General features: G+C 35.5%; 1 protein-coding gene across 5 annotated transcripts in view; it reads left to right on the plus strand.

The window, feature by feature from the left end:
* The window catches only part of add2 (adducin 2 (beta)), a 30,229-nt gene that overhangs the window by 12,650 nt on the left and 2,897 nt on the right, over nt 1-14,682 (plus strand). For all 5 annotated transcript variants that reach the window (XM_056254699.1, XM_056254702.1, XM_056254697.1 and 2 more), the window contains 10 exons: nt 1,003-1,154; nt 3,256-3,336; nt 4,134-4,283; nt 5,605-5,748; nt 5,830-5,928; nt 7,038-7,214; nt 8,895-9,134; nt 10,953-11,069; nt 12,079-12,165; nt 13,146-13,275. In XM_056254699.1, the coding sequence (XP_056110674.1) occupies nt 1,003-1,154; nt 3,256-3,336; nt 4,134-4,283; nt 5,605-5,748; nt 5,830-5,928; nt 7,038-7,214; nt 8,895-9,134; nt 10,953-11,069; nt 12,079-12,165; nt 13,146-13,275 (1,377 nt within the window). The remainder of the gene's footprint in view (nt 1-1,002; nt 1,155-3,255; nt 3,337-4,133; nt 4,284-5,604; nt 5,749-5,829; nt 5,929-7,037; nt 7,215-8,894; nt 9,135-10,952; nt 11,070-12,078; nt 12,166-13,145; nt 13,276-14,682) is intronic.

A 14,682-nucleotide genomic window follows, 5' to 3' on the forward strand; every position in this document is an offset into this window, starting at 1 on the left:
GACAGGTGAAACTGACTAGACACTAATCACAAGACGAGGATAACAAGGGGGTGGGGTTACGAGACAACACAAGCACATGGTCCAAATAACAGACCATGCGCTTGTACATAAAACATGGGTCTGCCATGATCCTGCCACAAGACCAGAGAAAACAGAGACATGATGGCAGAATCATGACATTATGAGTGAGTCATTGAATCATTCATTCAAACTGATTTAAAAAAATAATTATTTAAATTATTTACACATTTTCACAGTCTGCAGCAATTAACATTTTGTCAGAACCTCTTGTAAATTACATTTTATTGATTCGAATTCTATTCAGAATCGTGATCTCTATTTTAAACATTCTCAGTTTATCTAGAATTGTGCAGCTCTAATTTATATTATTAAAATGTAAGAAAAAAGTGTGCTTTTAAGAACTGTGCACTGAAAGAAAAAAGGTTCCAAAAATGGTTCTTCTATGGCATTGCTGCAAAAAAAAAAAAAACTTTTTTGAAACTTTTTTCAAAAACCTTTATTTTTACCTTTATTTTTTAAAAAGCATGAGTCAAGAATGATTTACTTGTGTTTCATAAATAAAGCCGGATGTTTACAATTTCATATAAATGCTGCACATTTCTCTGCTTAGTTATCTGTCTTTCATTGTATCTTTTTAATGTATTGTTGTCATATATACATATAATAGAAAAAGGTATTAGTTGCATCTATCGTTCAGAGTTTCCATTTTATTCAGTGTTCATGCGCATATCATATAACATTATTCTTTTATTCAGACACTTTCAAATAAGAGTTTTAGTTTCAAACTTAATGAATTTAATTGTGAGAAAGTGAATTCAGTCCAGCTGAACTGTTCACGGTTTCTTTGATAAAAAGGCTGTCGCACCACTTAAACTGCAGTAGACTAAAGTAGTGCTGCTCTTTTTACACAAAGTCTTTCATGACTGAGACTTTCATTGACACACACTTGCGCTGCTTCTCTTGTTCCTGATGCCTGTGCAGCCGTTACCATGGTGACCCCCATTAACGACGTACAGGGATGGGAGCCGGGCTCCATGGTGAAGGGAGAGAGACTGATGCGCTGCAAACTGGCTAGTGTTCACCGACTGGTGGATCTGTACGGCTGGGCCCAGCTGGCCAACACGTGCCTCACAGTAAGAAAACACTTCTGTCAGTATGCCAAGAATCCTGAGAAGTGCTCCCTGCGCAACGTTTCACTTAGAGCTGGATTGATTAAACAGGCTCTAATGAAGGTTGAAATGTGATTTATGTGATTAAATTATAACGTGCCCTACTGTTTAAAAGTTTGGGATTCTTATTATGCTCACCAAGGCTGCATTTATACACAGAAAATGTATTGCAATTTAAAAGAACTGTTTCCTATTTTAATATATAAAATGTAATTTATTCAGCAGACATTACAGTCACATGATCCTTCAGAAATCATTCTAGCATGCTGATTTGCTGCTCAAGAAACACTTCTTTTTATAACCAATGTTGAAAAAAAGATTTTTTTTGTGGAAACTGTGAGACTTCTCGTCCGGATTCTTTGAGTAGAAAGTTCAAAAGAGCAGCATTTATTTCAAATAAAAATCTTTTGTAACATTAGAAATGTCTTTACTGTCACTTTTGATCCATTTAATCTCTCCTTGCTGAATAAAAGTATCAATTTCTTTCAACAAAAATAAATCTTACTGACTTTAAAATTTTGAACAGCATTGCATGAGCCTGCTTATTAACTGTTATATAACTCATGCTTATGATTTAAAAAAAGTAAGTTCACGTATAGTGACTTTAAATAACTACACAGTCTTTCACTTCTGGGGCACATTAAGCTGATTAAAAATACTGAATCATTTTTGCTGCATTTACTTTATTCATGTCTCCTATTTCTCCTTCGCTCAGTCTATAGGGATTTGAGGGTTTTAAAAATAGGAAGTGATTTTTGTGATCAAGTCTGGTAACAAGGTTGCTAGTTTGATCTTCGCGAGAGTTGTGAAAATCAAGACTCTTAAAGGGATAGTTCACTCAAAAAATGTTAATTCTGTCATTGCTTTCCCTCATGTCATTTTAAACCATTAGGACTTATTTTCTTTCATGGAACACAAAAAGAGATATTAAGAAGAATGTTGAAGCTATTTCATTCCTAAAAAGTTATCCAAATGTGAATAAAACATAACGTGACTGCACCATAAAGTTCGGACCTGTACGCTACAGTCTGACGCGGACAGAAATGTAAGTCACTGTCTCTGAAAATCGTATGAAAAGCTGTACAGGATTGGTAGGACATGAGGATGAGTAAATGTCAGATTTTGTTCATTTATGGGTGAAGTATCCCTTTAAAGGTGCAGTGTGTAGATTTTAGCGGCATCTAGCGGTTCGGTTGCGAGTTGCACTAATGGCTCAGCCCACTGCTCACCCCTCCCTTTCGAAGAAGCTACGGTGGCTAAAACGGGACAAACATATCGTCGTCTGAGACAGCAGAGAATAGCCGGAGTAAGCCAAGTTTCTGTACCACAGAATGGTTTATACCAGAATTGTTTCAACTCGACGCGTCCGCATGAGCGCAAAGGTGCGCGCGGCAAAAATGACGTGATTGTAACACCGCACGCGCCTCCGCATCCCCTAGACACCATTTACTACACACAAATTAATAAATAATAATGAATACTTTTTTCTTTTTTTTTCTGGTTTTGAAAACTCTTCGCGATCGACTTAAAATGCTTCCAAGATCGACGGGTTGGTGACTCCTGTAACGTTACTGTTTTACGGTCAATAGTACTAATCAGCTGATTGTCAAAGCCATAACACAGCGAGGGAGAAGAACTAAGTTACATGAAACAATCCAACTACATATTTTACACCACTGACAAGGGAAAAGTCACTACTCACGGTGTCTATGGCTAGCTTCTAGGTTTCTGCTGCTTCTCTTTCAAGGTAGTGACGAAACGCGCTCTGTAGCGCTGTTTGTTCAATGTCGGCTATGGTAGAAACATGACGTCACAATATGTCGACCTTCATAGAAGGGGGTGCCCGCGGTTATGTAGATATAAATGTCTCATTCTAATAAAAACATAACGGTTCATTGAGTGAGATACACCACTGAACACATAGTTATGGATCTTATATTGCATTTCTGTCAATAGTTCCTCAGAAATATTACACATTGCACCTTTAACCCCATTGCTCCAGGGAGATTGTTCCTGTAGTGTACTATAAGTTGCTTTGGATGAAAGCATCTCTTTCTCTCTGCAGATGCGTGTTAGTAAAGAACAGGAACATTTCCTTGTGTTGCCGAATGGTCTGGCCTGCGGGGAGGTGACTGCGTCCAGTCTGGTGAGAGACTGTCCACACACACACACACACACACCAAACATGTTCCTCTTGTGTCCTGCAAGATGTCTCCTGATGATAGCGTTTCACTGTGCTAAAGCCTTCAAATGAAGGTCACTGGAAACATCACAGTTTGAGATTGTGTGTATTATTTGCTTATAAAAACTGAAAGATTCAGTGTTCAGCATTTTTCTGGGCATATTTTGTACATTGTTGCAAAAAAGAAGGTATTAGATATTGTTACTCATGAAAAATGTCTCGTGTCCATGAATGTGCACAATTTGTATCATAAATTGTGACTTGTAATGGATAAAATAAGACAAAAATGCAGTTCAAAGTATTGGTCAACTAAAGGGATAGTGAAGGAATTTATGTGCACGTCCTGATTTTGCAGTTAGACGCATTCCTGGGTCAACATATTTTGTTGATCCCGGAACAACATTCCTGTCCGAAAATTAAATCCTAACCATATCCCTACCCCTAAACTTAACCCTAAACTTGACATGAACTGTGTCCCTCAAATCTGATTGGTTGATTAGAATGTTGTTCCAGGATCAACAAAGATGTTTATCCAGGAACATGTTGAAATCAGGTTCTGCACATTATGAAGTGCTATCTAATTTTTAAGATATCTTTCAAGAAAGGCCTTTCATAATGCCAACCAGTATGTTGATTCATTAAATGATAGAAGTAATATGATCAGATTCAGGATGGTCAAAATGAATCACATTGAATCACCTGGGTTTTTTTAAGGATTTTGTGAAGGCTTGATCAAAGCGTGTGCTCTCTGTGATGTCCAGGTGAAGGTGAACGTTCTGGGGGAGGTGGTGGAGAAAGGCAGCACTACTCTGGGAGTGGATCTGTCTGCGTTCAGTCTTCACTCTGCGATCTACTCTGCCCGACCGGACGTCCGGTGTCTGCTGCACCTCCACACTCCTGCCACAGCTGCGGTACGACACACACTGGCCTGAGAACAGTCCACAGTGCTCAAACAGCAACTTACAGTGGAGGACAAGGGCATTGTTTTCTAGAGTTTCTTGAGTCGCTCATCAAAAAGAATGTATTTTAAGCAAATATATTTAATACTTGTACAAAATATTAATCTAAAACTAAATACTAGTTTGTCTTAACAATTGTTTCATATTTAAATGCCATAAATGAATCTCTATCTATCTATCTATCTATCTATCTATCTATCTATCTATCTATCTATCTATCTATCTATCTATCTATCTATCTATCTATCTATCTATCTATCTATCTATCTATCTATCGTTCTATCTATCGTTCTATCTATCGTTCTATCTATAGTTCTATTTATCTATCTGTCTGTCTGTCTATCTGTCTTTCTATTTATCTATCCATCTATCTATATATTGTTCTATTGTTCTATTGTTCTATCTATCGTTCTATTTATCGTTCTTTTTCTATCTATCTATCTATCTATCTATCTATCTATCTATCTATCTATCTATCTATCTATCTATCTATCTATCTATCTATCTATCTATCTATATATTATTCTATTGTTCTAATGTTCTATCTATCGTTCTATCTATCGTTCTTTATATCTATCTATCTATCTATCTATCTATCTATCTATCTATCTATCTATCTATCTATCTATCTATCGTTCTATCGTTCTATCTATCGTTCTTTCTATCTATCTATCATTCTATTGTTCTATCTATCTATCTTTCTATCTATCTATCTATCTATCTATCTATCTATCTATCTATCTATCTATCTATCTATCGTTCTATCTATCTATAGTTCTATTTATCTATCTGTCTGTCTGTCTGTCTATCTGTCTGTCTGTCTATCTGTCTTTCTATTTATCTATCCATCTATCTATCTATAATTCTATTTATCTATTGTTCGATCTATCATTCTATCTATCATTCTAGCTAGTGTCTATCTATCTATCTATCTATCTATTGTTCAATCATTCTATCTATCATTTTAGCTACAGTGTCTATCTATCTATCTATCTATCTATCTATCTACCATATTTATCTATCTATCTAATCAAATATATTTATATGTTCTGAGGTCCTGCCTTCCACTAACCACAAAAATACTTATTCCATTATTAAAAATAATTATTATCACTCTATTATTTTAGAAGCATTGTCTCAAATTACCTACACACCTGCGAGCTGACAGCTGTTGGAGATACTTCAAACTGCATTCTCTCATTTATCTTAATTGGTAGATTTTATCATTCTAGCAACGATCATCCCCTATAACCACTATTAATCTTTCATGCAGGTATCAGCCATGAAGTGTGGCCTGCTACCGCTATCCCATGAGGCTTTGCTGGTGGGTGAGGTAGCTTATTATGACTATAATGGAGTAATGGAGGACGAAGAGGACAGAGTGGAACTCCAGAAGAGCCTCGGCCCTACATGCAAGGTTAGATCCTCGATTACAGAACACGATGTTGTGAGGCCCGTAAGGTCGAAAGGGGGTTGATGAAATGTTGTTATTGTGCAGGTGTTGGTGTTGAGGAACCATGGAATCGTGGCTCTGGGAGAGTCAGTGGAGGAGGCCTTTTACACAATCTACCACATCCAGACCGCCTGTCAAACACAGGTAGGCAACAACAACAAAAGTTACAGCCCTTCCCATGATGGAAAAACATGGAAGAGTGATAGTGGGACCGTTGGAGTGAACAGAGAGAATGCTAGTGTTCAGAGACTGAGAGAGCCAGTGAAAGGGTGTGTGCAAGAGAACACACAGAAAAGTCATATTTGTAGTATAAATATGCATATTACTATAATATAAATATTCATAGTAAATATACACTAAAAGTTAGGGGTCGGTAAGATTTTTAAATGTTTTTAAAAAGAAGCTTTATGTTTCAAGGCTGGATTTATTTGATCAAAAGTACTGTAAAAAGAGTGAAATATTATTACAATTTAAAAGATGTGTGTTCTATTTTGATTATATTGTAAAACATAGTTTATTCCTGTGATGGCACAGCTGAATTTTCAGCATCATTACTCCAGTTTTCAGTGCCAAATTATCCTTCAGAAATCAGTTTAATGCTGATTTGGTGCTCAAAAAACGTGCCGCTTAATATTTTTGTGGAAACTGTTGTGCATTTTATTTTCCGTATTGTATGATTAATAGAAAGATCAGAAGAACAGCATTTATTTGAAATAGAAATCTTTTGTAAAATTGCTAATGTCTTTTCTGTTCATTTTAATCAATTTAAGTATTAATTTCTATTCTTTTTTTAAATCATAGTGATCACTTTTTACTGTAGTGTAAATATTTATAGTACATTTTTCTAGTTTCTACAATATATTTCATCATCAACATATAATGCTCTGTGAGCGATTTATGTACAGAAAAAACGCCCATGTATTGATCGTGTAAAGAACGTGTATTTGCGGTTAAAAACGCGGGTCACTCAAGCAAGAGACATATTTTAACTTCTTTTAGTTTTTAGAATGCCACGTCATGCAAAAATGAAAGCAATCTGCACAGTATCAAATGATTTTTTAATCATTCCAGGAATTACTGTAAATGTCATGGAAAAGTCTTTTAATTTCATGAGTCAAAACTGTGGGACCCACGACAGAAAGACAATATAAAGGATTGTGAAAACTGAAAGAAGTGCACTGGTTGAGAATAGTTGTATTGTTAGCTGTATTGTCCACACTGAGTCATGCTGCAGTGTTGTGCTGTCCTGGCAGGTGGCAGCACTGTGCAGCGCTGGAGGGGAACAAAACCTAATCATGCTGGACCGCAACATTCACAGGCCCGTCGTCACAGGCACTGTGGGTTGGGCTGGATCCACCTTCGGCCCCATGCACAAGAGCAGGCTGGGAGAACATGAGTTTGAAGCATTGATGAGGACCCTGGACAATCTGGTTAGTTGATTCCAATTTAAAGTGCTTTTATGTTATTTTAAAGGTTGCTAATTTTGTTTTGGAGGTCTCCTACAAAAGGTTTACATGCATCCAAGGTCAAAAAAACATTTACATTTTCTCATAAAATACATTGCAGCATCACCCCTTTTTCTCACAGTAGCCTATCTGAAACGGTTTGATAAAGGATTCAGTCTCACTAAACCCCTCCTTTCCGAGAGCCTACTCTGCTCTGATTGGTCAGATGGTCCAGTATGGTGTCAGAAACCAAACGCATGTTACCATACCTGAATTCGCTGCAGAAAACAGTGTCTTCTCGATATGTCGCCAACACAAACCAAACTCTCTCAGCTACAGCTACAGTGTTTGAGGGCGGGTCAATTTAGTCGTTGTTTACAGGCAGCCAATGACGACCCTAGACGGGCATTATGTAAATTTGTTTCATACCGTAAGACTGGAATTACTGACGACTCGTTTCAGGTAGTTCAGAATCGGTTCCTTTTTTGGGAGATAATTCACTTTATCGTGTACTTTGTTCTTTAAAACTTTGTAGACCTTTTATACTCACAAACAACTATATTACACACTACATGAAAGGTAATGTCTGAAAAAGCTTAATAGGGCACTTTATTTGCATGATTGTGTTTACATACAATATTGCTGAAGCATTAACAAGAAACAAGTAATAAGAAAAAGAAAAATACAAAATGCCAATAGCAAAAAAATAAAATAGAAAAGTATTCAAAAAAGGTAAAAATAAAACCGTAATTTTTACGGTAAAAAAACGGCAACTGTGGTTGCCAGAACTTTACCGTTAAAAATACGGTAGGAACATTAATGGTTTTACAAACTTAACTTAAAATTTACAGTAATAACCCGTAATTCATTTTCTGATAAAATGTTGATTGACCAACCGTTTTAAAAATGTATATCTGTTTTGTACCATTGTAATACACTGGCATCCCACTCACAGCAGTGATGAGAGTCACATGAGCAATCAAAGCTCATCACAAACAATCTTCCATAAGAAGGCTAATACTTATATAAAGAAGCTGCACTGTCTCATTCACACAAACATTAAACACCATCATGGTAACACATGAAATTTAAAAAATGCAATAAACATTAATTTAACAACATTAAATGTAACATAAAACCCTAATGTACATAACTGATTAGGAAAAAAAAAACAAGAAAACTATGAGGAACCATAGTTATTTCAACAAAAATACATAAAATGTGAAGTGTCACACAGGGAATTGTGGGAATGTAAATTTACGGTTTTTCACTGTAAATTATACAATGAGTTGTTCTTTTTCACTTTCAAAAACTGTAAATTTAACAGTATTTTACAGTAAAATTATATCACAGTTATTTACCGTATATAGTACGGAAACTTTCTGTTAACAGTTTTGCACTGTAGCATTTTTACAGTCTTTTACCGTTAAAATCACGATTATTTTTTACAGTGTGCTAAGATATTAATAAAAATAAGATAAAGAAATAATAAATGTATATAATATAAATTACACATCTATCAAGACATTGTGAAGAAAAAAATACGGTGATTGCATGTACGTGGATGGTAAAGTCTAATCTAAAACAATATAGACAGTCCAGACCAGAGCAATTTACCTATTGCGATTAGACTTGACTTTAGATCATTTGATCCTACTTTTATAGGGTTACCGTACAGGATACGCCTACCGTTTCCCAGTGCTGTTGGAGCGCACCAGAACCAGGAGAGAGGTGGAGGTACCTGCCACCGTCACGTCATTTTCTTTTCATGACGATGGGGTTCAACCCCACCCCCGTCTCAATCCACACACCCAGAGACAACAGCAGAAGACTAGATGGCTGAACACCCCAAATGTCTATCAGAAAGTCAACCAGGACCAGGCCAGCCCAGGACATCGGACTACGGTGAGAGAGATCTCAGATAGCTTGTGTAAACTTTATATAACTTGAGTATCCAAAATGTCTATTCTAATAATGAGATCTGGCACTGACCACCAAGTTGTGACTAATACTTTAGACTAATAAGGCTAATAACTAGCCTGAGTATTAAATTCTGGCATGCAACTCATGCAACATATCTCAAATTGTGTGACCTAAGGTGACCAGATTTCTAATATTGAAACCGGGGGCATTTCCTAGTATGGTCAAAATATAATTGAAATCTAATTTGGGGACAAAATGGGGACAATCATTTTTTTCTATTTTTACTAAAACAATATTTTGTTTTTTAATTGTTGTCGGTTCCAGATACTATTATTAGAATAATAATTATTTTGAGGTTAGCAGGTCAAACAAAACATTACTGGTTTTAATACAATTAATCAAAATCACACTATGAAAAATAGCAAATGGTAACCATTGCAAATGTAGAAAATCAGTATTATATATGTATATATTTTTTTTAAATATGACTTTACAAAAACACATACTCATATTTTTCCTTTTGTAATTATAGTATATACAAATAAAACTGTATTTATTGTATGGATTTTCTAAATGTATTAATACATTAATAATAATTGTTCATAATACAAATTTTCTCAAGCTGAATATATTGTAAACAGTAATTACAACTTGTTAAACATTTAGTTTAAACAACTTTAGTTTATGGTCCAATTCTCACTATTATCTAGTTGCTTAGTTATTAGCATGCATATTACTAGTGTATTGGCTGTTTATTAGTACTTATAAAGCACATATTAATGCCTTATTCTGCATGATCATATTCTACATCCCTTAATCCTACCCAATACCTAAACTTAACAACTACCTTACTAACTATTAATAAGCATTAAGCAGTAATTAGGAGTTTGGGGCAAAAGTCATTGTTAATAGTTAGTTAATGAGAATTGGACCCTAAACTAAAGTGTGGCCGTTATTTTATGTTTGTGCTTTTGGAAATGGATTTTTTTCTATCCCTATAATTAGGCTTGTTATTTTGCATTATAGGCTCATTTTGAGCACAACGTATCTGCTTTCTGAAATATATATTTTTTTAATCTATATAGAGGTGTACTGTCACCCATTTGGTATAAAATATGTGTGTGGGAACTACTGCATTGTGACTATACTTTCAGAAATGTTTAAAATGATGTTTAAAATAATCCTGCACCCTGTTCAGGCCCCGTTATATAGTACATACTAACTATTCGTGTTGAATTAAAGTCATTCTGTTTGTATGTTACTACCTTGAAACCGACAATGGTGTCTCTTTTGATAACTGATGATCTAGTGATCTGCTCTCGTCCATGTTAAGTTCTCCATTGCTAAAGTATCAGCGTGTGAGCCAGTAATCAGTGCAGCTTGCAGTGTATTGTAGAAATCTTTTCTTCTGAAAATGAATTGACAATTTGAATGACTAAGCCAGAGACTGTGTTGCAGTTCAGAAAATAGTCCCGAGTGTGAGTCATAGAATATAATTGGTAGAATAATGGCGTATTCGTTACATCACTGTGATAGGACTACAGTTTGGTTGTCTCTTCCACCATGTTCCACCCACCTCCCTTTCTGCTTCTCTGCAATGCAGGGGAAATATTGTATTGTCATAAATCTCACTGCAGTTCTTGCACTGCCCTCTGCTGGTTCCTTTTAGACCTGCTACATATTTCCCTTAAACTGTCTGCTTCAGTTAGCTTTTTAACATAGGCTGGATGTCTCAGGAATGATTAACATACTTTGGTTCAAGCAGCTGAATTTCTACTGTATTGATTTCTTTTCTTTTAGTGGCAGAAGGCAGAGGAAATCGCACAGGCCAGTGGACAGGCCATTAAAATCGAGAACCCAAACCAGTTTGTCCCTCTATTCACCAACCCAAAGGAGGTGCTTGAGACTAGAAATAAGGTACAGTAAGCTTCTTTTTTTTTTTGTCATTGGGTTTAAATGACAAATGATTTGTCATTTGGGCCTGTATTGAAACTGCAGCTTCTATTGATTTGATGTCAAAACTGAAATCAGGACATATTGTGCATCTTTTCTAAGATCTTGTTCTCTTATGCTCACCAAGTCTGCATTTATTTTATTTAAAACGGTGAAAACAGTCTTTTTTTTTACAGTTTAAAATATGTTTTCTATTTTAATATATGTTTAAATGGCGCTAGCTGAATTTTTAGCATCATTATTCCAGTCTTCAGTGTCACATGATCCTTCAGAAATCATTATAATATGAATACTCACAGGGAGAGGAGAATATTCGGCAGAGAAAGGATAGCGAGAGAAGAAATGGACAATGATTGGTCAGACAGAGGCAAAACATAATTAAAGTTCACTTAATAGAAAGTTCAAAAGAACAGCACTTATTTGAAATGGAACCGTCCAAACTTTTGAACAGTAGGGTGATTCAATATTAGCTATTGTAGTACATTTCCATAAATAATATTTAAATTAATAGGAAGATGTTGTACCCTGAAATCATTGCATTCGTTAAATGATTAAAAGAAAGCCAAACATTGACTAGTAGAATCATTGAAGGATTATAACTGGATTTATGCATAGAAAAGAGCAGCAAATACTTTATAAGATGATAAATAACTTTTAATATTATGCTAACTTATAATATACTAATAACTAATAATATACTAACTTAAATCATAATATTATTAAGAAAGTGTATGATAAAATAAACTTAGGATAGATGTTTAGTTGTTGGTAGTTGTTTAGTTTAGGTGACATTCATTTTGGAGGCAAAATTAAAAAAATTATGCAGAAGCAAGACTACAATAAATATGCACACAAAGAGAATGTCAAGTATGTCCAAGCTGTCTTATTGCAGCTATGTCTACATAAACACAAAATACACTGGAAAGCTGAGGGTGGTGGATTTTCTTTTATTATTTTATTATTTGTGTTTCAGATCAGGGAGCAGAACCGTCAGGACATGAAAACAGCTGGACCTCGGTCTCAAGTGTTAGCCAGCGTCATCACAGACAACAGTCCACCGGTAAGATCACAGTGTCATTCAGTTCATATACTCAAAACAAGATCATATATACTCATACACGTCAAACAATTAAAACGTGTCCTTTCATATTCTTTCTCTTGAAAATGTGAACATTCTTAAAGTGCCCCTATTATGTTATTTTAAAGGTTCCTAATTAGAGCTCTCCTACAATTGGTTTACATGAATCCACAGTCAAAAAACTATTAAATTTTTGTTTAATTTTTATTGCTAATTGCAGCATCAGTTCAATAAAGGATTCATTCTCTCTAAACCCCTCCTTTCCGAGAACTTCCTTTGCTCTGATTGGTCAGATGGCTCAGTCTGTTATGATTGCAGCGTGTCAGAAATGAGACTCCCATTAAAGAGTTAGTTCACCCAAAAATGAAAATTATGTCATAATGACTCACCCTCATGTCATTCCAAGCCCGTAAGACCTCCGTTCATCTTCGGAACACAGTTTAAGATATTTTAGATTTAGTCCGAGAGCTTTCTGTCCCTCCATTGAAAATGTATGTACGGTATACTGTCCTTGTCCAGAAAGGAAATAAAGACATCATCAAAGTAGTCCATGTGACATCAGTGGGTTAGTTAGAATTTTTTGAAGCATTGAAAATACATTTTGGTCCAAAAATAACAAAAACTACGACTTTATTCAGCATTGTATTCTCTTCCGGTTCCGGTTCTGACGTGAGACGCTGCTGACGTGTTATCTGGTGCGCCCGAGCTTTGTTTACAGTCTGAGGGAGACACACACTGTAAACAAAACAGTCTTCGCAAACATGTCTAAGGATTTCCACACAGAGGTAGACTTGCATTTTTTTGCCCCGCCATATTTATTTGAACCCGAATACACGGACGCACCGGATTACACGTCAGCAGCGTCTTACGTCACCAGCGTCACTGAACGCGGATTGACAACAGAACCGGAAGAGAACACAATGTGTGTGTTCATGATGTGAGCATGATTCTTCTGCTACCAGTCTCCAGAGACCGTCGAGCCCCCAGCCGTACCTGAACCCGAGACTCCGAATCCCTTCAATGAGCTGACGGATCAGGAGCTGGAGGAATACCGCAAGGAGGTGCAGCGCAAACAACACGGCCAGCAGGACGGTACGAGCTGACACTGTCTTAACTAGACTTAGACAGTGTAGTTTTGTAACCCACTGATTTCTGACCCAAGTATTGATATTTTATTGATTTTCTCACTGGATTAAAGAAGAGAATTCAATAAACACCGCCTGTCTTATACAGTACACATCCTTAGACAAATATTGACTTGATGTCACCGCTACTGAATACCAAAGTTTTGCTTTTTATTTTATTATCCACTTTTAAGAATGAACGTTTGGAGCAACATATATTTTAATTCAGGAAATACATAATGCATGTATTTAATACTTTGAAGTGTGCCTTGAAAATAAATGAATTTAAGTTGTTGAATGTCAGTATCTTTCCAGAAACTGCTAACTTGAGGTTTTGTGTCCCGACATCATTTCTTCATGGTTCAGCACCTGTCCTGAGCACTGATCTTTTTGCACTGTGTCCTGTCTGACAACCTTCCCACACACACACTCAAATCCAAGAATGCCTTTACAGTAACTACCATTGTTGGGGACGTTACTTGCCAAGCTACAAACTACCCATGACTTAAAGTAAACTTTTTTTGTTTGTTTATGTTTTTGAAAGAAGCCTCACCAAAGCTGAATTTATTTTATCAAAAAACAGTAGAAACTGTAATATTGTGAAATATTAGAATACAAAATCAACATCATTACTCGAGTCTTCAGTGTCACATGATCCTTCAGAAATCATTCTAATATGCTGCTCAAGAAACGATTACTATTATTATTATATAAATGTAAAAAATAGTTGTGCATCCATCTATCTATCTATCTATCTATCTATCTATCTATCTATCTATCTATTGTTCTATCTATCTATCCATCCATCCATCCATCCATCCATCCATCCATCCATCCATCTATCTATCTATCTATCTATCTATCTATCTATCTATCTATCTATCTATCTATCTATCTATCTATCTATCTATCTATCTGTCTATCTGTCTATCGTCTGTCTGTCTGTCTGTCTATCTATCTTTCTATCGATCTATCTATGTTATCTATCTATCTATCTATCCATCTATCTATCTATCCATCTATACATCTATCTATCCTAGGTTCATTGATAAAAAGAACAGCATTTATTTAAAATATAAATCTTGTGTAACATTATTAATGTCTTTACTTTTACTTTTCAATTTGATGCATCCTTGCTGAATAAAAATATGTATTTACTGTCTCCCCAAACATTTGAAGGATACTGCATATACTGTATATATAGCCTATACTGTATATATATATATATATTTATTTATTTTTGGCAGTATTTTTTATTGGTACAAAAATGATAGGAATCTTAATTAAACACAATTTTATTACACACATATATTTACACTTGATAGAGAACTAATTCGGCATGGAAATGGAAATGGACTCAAATGGAAAAATGAAC

The sequence above is a fragment of the Rhinichthys klamathensis genome, unplaced genomic scaffold (assembly GCF_029890125.1).
Source record: "Rhinichthys klamathensis goyatoka isolate OS25496 unplaced genomic scaffold, OSU_Roscu_1.1 h1tg000114l_1, whole genome shotgun sequence".
Taxonomy (NCBI): domain Eukaryota; kingdom Metazoa; phylum Chordata; class Actinopteri; order Cypriniformes; family Leuciscidae; genus Rhinichthys; species Rhinichthys klamathensis.